The following is a 10667-nucleotide window of genomic DNA, read 5'->3' as shown; positions in this document are numbered from 1 at the left end:
AAAAATACCTGCTGCTAGAAATTTAATATTCAGTAATTTGGTAATTCCATGTTTATTTCAATTCTTTTTCGTATTAATTATAGTTGAAGTATTAGCTGTACAATGACTGTGAATAACACATGCGTGCACACACACACACACACACACACACACACACACACACACACACACACACACACACACACACACACACACACACACACACTTAAAAATACTCTGTTTGCAAATTACATTTCTTATTTTGTTCTTGTTTGCAGGCTCATCAGGAATGATGGAGGTGGAAGCAGCCTGTGTCATATGGCGTCGATCGGTGAACACCAACAAGCTTCGCTACACAACACTTCTGTCGGACGGTGACTCCAAGACTTTTACAGAGCTCAACGACATCAAGCCCTATGGTGAGGATATTCACATTGACAAGGAAGAGTGTGTGAACCATGTGAGTAAACGACTTGGTACAGCTCTTCGCAACATGGTGACAGACTGCCGAAAGCGAGGGGTGACTCTTGGTGGACGTGGAAGGGGTCAGCTGACAGGCAATGCCATACGCAAGCTACAGATATACTACAACCGGGCAATTCGTAGCAACAAGGATGTGTTTAGCATGAAAAAAGCAATCATGGCATCACTGTACCATTGTTTTTCCACTGACGAAAATCCACAACATGAACTTTGTCCTGCTGGAGAGAGCTCATGGTGTTTCTTTCAGGAAGCGCTGGCGAAGCACCAAGTTCCAGGTCCACACAAACACCTCATCCACACACCCCTCAATGAGGAGAAGTTAGCTGCACACCTGTTGCCCATTTATGAGAGACTTTCTGAAGAACACCTACTCAGCAGATGTGTTTCTGGCAAGACACAAAATGCCAATGAGTGTCTCCACAGCCTCATTTGGTCAAGATGTGCTAAGGACCACTTTGCTTCCCGCAGTCGTGTTGAGTTTGCAGTCTTGACTGCTATTAGAGAGTTCAACTTTGGACCTGCTGCTGCTGCCGACTCTGCCCAGTTCTTCGGATTCCAGACTGGACATCACATGAAGAGGCTTGGAGCAGCCAGGATGCACAAGAGGGTGCGGAACAGTCTGAAGGCTGTGAGAGACAAGCAAAGTAAAAGGAGAGACAAAGTGCGGGCAGCCAAGTCAAAGAGACTGGAAGAACTTGTTCAGCTGGAAGGTGGCCCTGCATATGCTGCAGGCATGTTCTAAGTTTTGACTATGTAAATGTTTTAACATAGACGGGGAATCGAGACAAGGGTCATGACTCATGGTGTGTTTGTGTATAAAGTGATTCCGAGGAAACTACTGGACCAATCTTGATAAAACTTAACATGAGAGTTCCTGAGTGCGATATCCCCAGATGTCTTTTTTCCATTTTTTGGAAAGATGTCTTTGATGACGTCATATCCGGATTTTTTTAGGCAGTTGAGGCAGCGCTCTAACACCCTAATTTTTCAACCAAATTGATTGCAATTTTGGTAAAGCAATCTTCGACGAAGTCCGGACTATGGTATTGCATTTCAGCTCAAAATTTTAAAAATAAATTAATGAGTTTGCTTGTTAAATTTGTCATTAAAATCTAATTTTTAGTAACAAAATAAACTTGCATTCCTCATTTTTTCCTGAATTCAAAAATATATAGATATGTCATGTTCACTCTAACAATGTGCTCAGAATTACAGAAAATAGGTTTAGTAAGTACTATACGGTCTCATGCTTTGCGGAGACGAGCGTGATCCGTCTCGGTATTGTTAGCCGAGACTATCTAAATGTATCTCGTAGTCTTGGCGATGACTGGTTTGTGGTGTTGATATTTAAGTTTCATACTGATTGACTAAATGTTTTTATATCGCTTCACGCGACTTGTCATTGTTATTGTGGTTAACATTATTCTCATATATATATATATATATATTGTGGTTATTGTACGCATATGTGCAATTAATGACTTGGGTACGTTTCGTAATTTGGAGCTAGCTTGTGTGTGTGTGTGTGTGTGTGTGTGTGTGTGTGTGTGTGAACGTGAACGAGTGAGCGAGCTTTTTTTGGTGTGCATGCTGTATGCATTGTTTGTAACTCGGGACAAACAATTTTCCTAGTGTACTGCACATGTTTGAAATAACTTATGTTTTATGTCTTCCCTAACTTTTAAACTGTGTCTCTAAGGTGTGAAAGACATTCCTCAGTGTGGAATTTGGAGATACATGTATGTATTTTGAGTTTAATTACAACTATCAATGGTTTCAAAACAAATTGTGTGCGTTTTTGCCTTTTCCTCAGTTTGCATGTTTTGACATTTGGGAACGAAATGATTTCAAATCTACTGGTTAGATTTCTGTGAAATTCTGCATACTTGTACTTTTACATACTATCTACAGAGTTACCATTTGAATAATGAATCGGAAAAGAAATGTTGGCTTTACGATTTTTTTAATATTAAATTTTACGCAAAATTTCAACATTATGATAAAAAAAAATTGTTTAAATAACTGTAATACTCACAGAAAAAATAAATGGTAAATCTGTAGATATGATCTAAATCTATATTTATGCAAAATATTGGACAGAAATCGAGCATTTGGATATGGAAAAAACGGTTCCTAAAATCCAATATGGCTGCTGTTTACTTTTCTGTTTCTATAGCAACGACATACACAATAAACAAACACATTAACGTTTTTTAATTCAGAGACCATCAGTATTATAACAAAAGCGACACAAACAGTGCTGATCATCAGATATGGAAAATAGCGATTTGGCCCTCACATGGCCTTTAGCAAACAAACAAAAACAAAATAAGCTATGAAGCCTGTATTACTTAGGGTGCGAGGGAAAACACAATGTGACAACTCTATCCGAGACTACTCTCTCTCTCTCTCTCTCTTTCTCTTTCTCTCTCTCTCTCTTTCTCTCTCTCTCTCTCTCTCTCTCTCTCGATCTCTCCCTTTCTCTCTCTCTCACACACACACACACACACACACACACACACACACACACACACACACACACACACACACACACACACACACACATTTAGTGTGGAGATTAAAACACATTACATGAAACGTCCCTGTGCACGCACTCTGTGTCATCTTTGAATTACAATTGCTGCCTTTTCGAATTTGCTTTCCCGAAATCTAGCTCCATTTCTTAATTTCTGTGTCACAGTATCACATTCGCTACACACACAATTACCCTTTGAAGCAGATTGTTGGCGAAGCTTTCAAGCACTGTGCCTTAGCTACAGGCTTGCATATTTAAAACGTTGTGTTGTATGCAGTGATTCCATTCACAAGGTGGCACACTAACTGTCTGTTCAATTCGTTTTTACATTAAATTTTAGTCAAGTTTTGATTAAATGTTTTAACATAGAGGGGGAATCGAGACGAGGGTCGTGGTGTATGTGTGTGTGTCTTTGTGTGTGTGTGTGTGTAGAGCGATTCAGAGTAAACTACTGTACCGATCTTTAATGAAATTTGACATGAGAATTCCTGGATATGATATCCTCAGACATTTTATTCCATTTTTTGGATAAACGTCTTTGATGACGTCATATCCGGTTTTTTGTAAAAGTTAGGGAGGCACTGTCACACCCTCATTTTTCAATAAAATTGATTGAAATTTTGGTCAAGTAATCTTCGACGAAGCCCGGACTTTGGTATTGCATTTCAGCTTGGAGGCTTACAAATTAATTAATGAGTTTGCTCAAACCCTTTCACTGCCAGATGTAATAACACAAAATCGGGTCACCAGTTATATTTAGTCATGAGAATGAGGTATCCTACTAAGCCATTGGCTAGTATTTGTGTGTCAGCAGTGACGCAACATTTCTGGAAAATTCCTGAACGGAGAAGACGGTTTTACCCGTCCTAAGGCGCTGCGGATGCACAGGCACAGGACGGGTATACCCGTCTAAAGGCTATATCCAAAAATTGTTATTAGAATTATTTTTTTTATAAAACGATCCAAAATTACGTTCATCTTATTCTTCATCATGTTCTGATTCCAAAAACATATAAATATGCTGTATTTGAATTTAAAACAAGCTCTGAAAATTAAAAATATAAAAATTATGATTAAAATAAAATGTCTGAAATCGATTTAAAAACAATTTCCTCTTATTCATTGTCGGTTCCTGATCCCAAAAACATAATATACTAGATGATTACCCGCTTCGCCGGGAAGAAGTAGAGCCGAATACCCGGCCGTCGCCGGGGACCCGGCTTTGCCGGGTGTACGCCGGCGATGCCGGCGCACGAAGGAAGGGAGATCTAAAAATAGTAACGTGCAGTGACCTTCTAAATATAGTAACGTACAAACGGGAATATTGATTGACGCCGGCGCACGAAGGAAGGGAGATCTAAAAATAGTAACGTGCAGTGAAAAACGAAAATCGGTTCAGCGCTGCGCGCTGAGAGCACGTGTTGAAATATCTCATCGATCAGGTTGTGTCCGGGGTCTCTGTGAATAAGCCCACCAAATTTGAAGCAGATCCATCGAGAACTTTGGCCGTGCATCGCGAAGACACAGACAGACACACACACAGACACAAGTCGTATATATATATATAGATGATATGTTTAGATTAAAAACACGCTCAGAAAGTTAAAGCGAAGAGAGGTACAGAAAAGCGTGCTATGCAGCACAGCGCAACCGCTACCGCGCCAAACAGGCTCGTCAATTTCACTGCCTTTTGTGCGAGTTTCACTGCCTTTTGTGCGAGGGGCGGACTACGGTCATTGTGAAAAAATGCAGTGCGTTCAGTTTCATTCTGTGAGTTCCACAGCTTGACTAAATGTAGTAATTTTGCCTTACGCGACTTGTTGTTCCTTGTCCTAGGCACCCATGCATGCACCCGAATATACTGGGACTAAAGCTGTACTAATACCCCCTCCCCATTATCATTCCTCACATTTGTCACCTCGCTCTCACATCGAATCACATCTCTACGTTTTTTGTGCCTTGTGTCTGTGCGGTGTTGTGCTGGGTGAGCGGTCTCTCGTACATTATCTGCTTTTCTACTGCGCTATTTGTGCTTAGGTTTGCTTCGCTTTGTTTCGCTCTCAGGCCTCAAACGCTCAACGCTTCGTGCTTGCAAATGCCAAAAATTAGGGCACCTAAAATTTTAATGCCGCAGCAGGAAACCAACCTGTGCCCGCAAGGGCGGATCAATTCACTTTGGAGGAAGGGGTTACAAAATGACTGCGAAAATACAAGTTGACGGCGCCGAAGGCGCCTAAGCCTCTAGGGGGGGTCCGGGGGCATGCCCCCCCGGAATTGTTTTTATCAAAAGAAGCAAAATAGAGCTATCTGGTGCATCCTGAGCCAATAAATTACCTCTTTTTTTTGGGGGGGTGGGGGGGTTACGTAACCCGTGTAACCCCCCCCCCCCCCCAGATCCGCCCTTGTGGTACCCTGGGCCACGAGGGTAGAGAGTGCGAAAAAAACAGACACTGCATGCGGGGTGATCACTCGGCTGCATATCAGGGATGCCCAGAAATACGGCTCCGTGTCGAAGCGAACAAAATACGAGCCTCATCGTATATTCCATATTCCGAGGCCCTACAGAGAGCGCGGAGTCAAACAAAACAAAAACAAACAAATATTCAAGTCCCGACACTCCCCGCGGAGAAAAAGGACGAATACTGGCGGGCGCCTGTTACTCTCATCTCCACGCCGCGCGAGGGGTCAGCTCACGCTGCGAGATGCGGTCAGGCGACAGTCCTTGCCCCCACGCTAGAACCCATAGCGAGTGAGGCGCCCCTGTACCGCCGGGGCAAGAGACCTAGCTAACACTAAAAGAAATTCTACAATACAAAATGACCGTATCATGGAATACACTACAGTAGTTACCATTTTGTAACCGTACTACCCTTTACCTCTCTGATCCAGTCCTTGCAATGGAGGGACCACACGCAGGAAAAAATCATAATCTCAGAATCATGCAGTGGAACTGCAGAAGTATTAACACTAACATTATAAAATGGCAAGCCACCCGGGTGTGGAAATGCCGCCATATTGTGTGCTGTCCTCAGCGCGAACGCCTTTTTTTTTTAACCCTTTTAACCAAAGTGGCTCTGTTCTTACAACTTTTAAAAATATTGTGATTTTTTTTAAATAAACTGCTGTTTTATCGTCCCCCCCCCCCCCCCAAAATACGTATGTGGACCCCAAGAAACTCATGAAAAACATGGTGATACATGACACTTATTTTAAGAAGTCTTAATTGTAACTTTTAACCATTTATCTCACCCAACCCCGTCATCCTCCCGTTTACTAGCCTGCCCCCCTCACTTTTTTTTTTCATCATCATATATAAAAACCGCTGGCTCTGGACCCGAGTACTCTTCAGACTGGCTCGCTCCCCCAGTATGAAAGTTTTTGTCTTGTGTACGTGGATTTAAAAAAAAAAAATAATAAAACAAAATTTAATTTATTTTACACAATTAAAAAAATTATTAGAGTAAAATAAAACATTAAAACGTTCATAATAAACAATAGTAAACAAGAATTTAAAAAAAAAATAAATAAAAAATAGACCGCCCATGCCGGGAATCGAACCCGGATCACTTTGGCCACCAACCAGTATGAAAGTTTTTGTCTTGTGCACGTGGATTTAAAAAAAAAATAAAAAAATATTTATTTATTTTACACAATTAAAAAAATTATTAGAGTAAAATAAAACATTAAAACGTTCATAATAAACAATAGTAAACAAGAATTAAAAAAAGAAATTTAAATAAAAAAAATAGACCGCCCATGCCGGGAATCGAACCCGGATCACTTTGGCCACCAAGCCACTAACTCTGACAATTTTGCCAGTGAACTCAAATGCCTAGGGTGCTAAAATTAGGTCGCCCAGCACGCGAAGGGGCTGACGCACGCAGCGTATACACACCGTATACCCGGCTGCACTGTTAAAATCACCTCAGCCAATTTTCGGATGCGCACCTCAGCAAATTTTCTCACTCAGTAAGTTACTCCACAAAAACACCCATAATTTCACACATACGACATATCATAACATAAAAATTGTTTGCACTTTCGCCTAAGGTGTAAGTTCATCTTCTGATCGACCCGTTTCATGTTTTCAGTGTGTTTGTGAACGTTGTACTTCAAATGTATATATGTCGTGCCGAATTCACGTAATTGCCGATTCCGCGTAATAGGCAACATTTTTGCCCATTTCGCGTAATCGGCAAAACGCTGCCCAATACGTGAAATCGGCAGCGTTTTGCCGAAATCGCGCAAACGCCTCTAAAATTTGCCTATTTCGCGAATTCGGCAGCCGATTACGCGGAATCGGCAGCCGATTACGCGTAATTGGCAAATTGCCCATTACGCAAAATCGGCAATATCAAGTTAAGTGTGCGTGCGTGCGTGCGTGTGTGTGTGTGTCTGTGTGTGTGTGTGTCTGTGTGTGTAGGTGGTTTTACCGACAAATGGGGACGATTGTCACTGGAGAGCAGTCAAATGGGGACGCTTCCGACAAACGGGGACGTCCCCATTTGTCGGCCCGTGCGACCCCATTTGACTGGATTTGAGCAGATTGAGCGACCCCATTTGACTGCTTCCTAGCATCCCTGTGGACAAACGGACTGGATTTTCACACAGATTCATACACATATTTTAGCTCTGCACTTTGTGGTCTGCTCAACTAAACCATGTGATTTTTATCATGTGACTTCAAATGACTTTACAGTAACTGCTTTCATCAGAATTCAGTTTCTATTCAAATGCAGTCAAACTAAAACATTTATTTGAATTAAAAAAAAAAAAGTTATTGCATTTAATATATTTTATTCAGAGTATTTTGAAAGAGTTCTGATTATTTGATCACGGTTTTTTTTGTATTAAAACAAAAACAAACACAGAAACATATACATTCCCGTAAAAAAAAAATGATTACAATTATTTTGTTATGAGATTTATTTTAGGTTAATTCGAAGTGTTGTGTCTTTGTCATTTGTTGGTTTGTGCAGTGCAGTTGTTTTGTCAGTTATTCTTCTCTTCATTTGTTCTATCGTCTTTCTTCTTCTTTTTTGTGTGTGTATTTTTGTGTTTTTGTGCCTGAAGAAGACCCTTAGGTCGAAACGTCGCTGTTATTCGTTCCGTGTTCGTCATTTTAACGTGAGTACATTGCTTTTTGGTCTCTTTATTGTTCCCTCTCACGTCCAGTCGGCATTGTTTAATACATGTTTTAGTGTGTTTTGTATAATCCGGTAGCAGGAGTTTAAAACCTATGTATATATTAAGGGAAAAGTCTGGGTTGTGGCACTCGATCACTAGGTGGGGCACTGCCCTTCGCTCCGTGTTACCCGAGTTCCAATCCTCGTGGTAAGGCGTCCGCTTCGTGATCGGGAGGTCGTGGGTTCGAACCCCGGCCGGGTCATACCTAAGACTTTAAAATTGGCAATCTAGTGGCTGCTCCGCCTGGCGTCTGGCATTATGGGGTTAGTGCTAGGACTGGTTGGTCAGGTGTCAGAATAATGTGACTGGGTGAGACATGAAGCCTGTGCTGCGACTTCTGTCTTGTGTGTGGCGCACGTTATATGTCAAAAGCAGCACCGCCCTGATATGGCCCTTCGTGGTCGGCTGGGCGTTAAGCAAACAAACAAACAAACCCGAGTGCCAACAACAATAGGATGAGCATCAGAAGCGAAGATAAAGAGGGATTTTTTTTCTCTGCGCGCGCGCCAGCAAGCAGGATGTCTCAGAACTGAAGCGGTAATAGTATGATCTAATTACAGGCGATGGGTTTATGGGTCACGTGATTATATATATGAAGTCTTCTATCGCGCGCGTATCTCCAGACTCGGACTCAAGGCGCAGGAATCTATTTATGCCGTGTGAGATGGAATTTTTTACACAATACATCATGCATTCACATCGACCAGCAGATCGCAGCCATTTCGGCGCATATCCTACTTTTCACGGCCTATTATTCCAAGTCACACGGGTATTTTGGTGGACATTGTTTTATCTATGCCAATACAATTTTGCCAGGAAAGACCCTTTTGTCAATCGTGGGATCTTTAACGTGCACACCCCAATGTAGTGTACACGAAGGGACCTCGGTTTTTCGTCTCATCCGAAAGACTAGCACTTGAACCCACCACCTAGGTTAGGAAAGGGGGGAGAAAATTGCTAACGCCCTGACCCAGGGTCGAACTCGCAACCTCTCGCTTCCGAGAGCAAGTGCGTTACCACTCGGCCACCCAGTCCACGTGATGTGGGGGCGGAGCCAAACATTGGTTGATACTTACTGTGTTGACATTAGTTCATTGGCCCCGCCCCAACATCATATGACTTACTAATCCATGGGCTATCATTGGTTCATGTTTTTGGCGCTAAACTATCTGACAGGTAAAGAACTATTTTGATGTGACACGTTATTACTTGGTGCAAATACGCGCAGTGTTTAAAACCACTTGGCGGACAGAACTGTGCATTCTCACAATTCGACACTTACTACATCCATAATAACCACACCGTTGATCAATCGCTGAGAAATGGCACAAATGACAGTTGGGGAAAACATTCAGAAGTTGGAATGATCTTACTGAACGGCTGGCAGACTTTTCCAGAAAGAACGATTTGGTGTACGTGGTCAAATACAGTCGTGCTGTTCAACTTGCGAACAAGAATTCAAAACAGCCCTTTCCAGACGAACTGAAGTATGCATACGTAAAACTTGTGTGCAAGTACTCAGGAAAAGGACGACTCACAGGCCGAGGTGCGAAGAGGAGCAATGGGTAAGCGGATTAATATTTAGTTGCTATACTTCTTATGCGTTCTTGTCACAGATAGTAACTCGTATGAATGTTTAATTTTAATATTATTTTTTTATTTTTTAGGTTTACAATGTTTCAACATTCATTCCAGTATCGACTGACATTTTAACGAGTGCGGAAAGTCTGTCTGTCTGTCTGTCTGTCTGTCTGTCTGTCTCTCTGTCTCTGTCTCTGTCTCTGTCTCTCTCTCTCTCTCTCTCTCTCTCTCTCTCTCTCTCTCTCTCTCTCTCTCTCTCTCTCTCTCTCTCTCTGCGCGCACTTCTTCTTCTTCTTCTTTGTCGGACAGATTTTTCACACAAATGACCAGGAAACCAGATTACGTAAGCCGTGTCAGCTGTACCCTTTGTAAAAGTCAGCGTAGCTCGAGAACGGCATTGAAATATTTTCGGTGTTCTTTACCTTGCCCAAGAAGCAGAGCATAAGAGTATACGTCACACACTCGAGTCAAGGACGTCGTAAAATGGCCCTCGGTCAAGTTTTCACCGAGAACCATTTTATGATGTCCTTAACAATTATGTGTTAGTCGGCTTAGAATATGCGCGCAGGTTTCAAAGTTTTGATCCATTCGATTATCTCAACAGACATCCTTTGATTGTAAAGTTGAATGCGGGCACATGATGGTTGAAAATACTTAACTTGAAAGTTTCCCGCTGTGGTAGATTTTTATGGTGGTTGTCACACAGGCAGCGACGGCTTTACTGGTCGGACCCAGTTGTGCGTTACCTCGCTTTTGCCTTTAATGACTGACTGACTGGCTGACTTTGGGGATTAACGTCCTCTGAGGTAACTAGGATCTATTTGGGAACATTTACCGTGATACTGTAAGAGGAGCAAGAAAAGAAAAGAAAAATGATGATGATGATGATGATGATGATGAT

General features: G+C 42.0%; 1 protein-coding gene across 1 annotated transcript; it reads left to right on the top strand.

The window, feature by feature from the left end:
- Positions 1-256: 256 nt before the first annotated feature.
- On the top strand, positions 257-1958 carry LOC138957862 (uncharacterized). Its single transcript, XM_070328905.1, has one exon. The coding sequence runs from the start codon at positions 269-271 to the stop codon at positions 1202-1204; it is 936 nt and encodes a 311-aa protein (XP_070185006.1). The 5' UTR covers positions 257-268; the 3' UTR covers positions 1205-1958.
- Positions 1959-10667: the final 8709 nt, after the last annotated feature.

This window comes from Littorina saxatilis, unplaced genomic scaffold (genome assembly GCF_037325665.1).
Source record: "Littorina saxatilis isolate snail1 unplaced genomic scaffold, US_GU_Lsax_2.0 scaffold_901, whole genome shotgun sequence".
Taxonomy (NCBI): domain Eukaryota; kingdom Metazoa; phylum Mollusca; class Gastropoda; order Littorinimorpha; family Littorinidae; genus Littorina; species Littorina saxatilis.
This window is presented reverse-complemented; position numbering and strand designations above follow the sequence as displayed.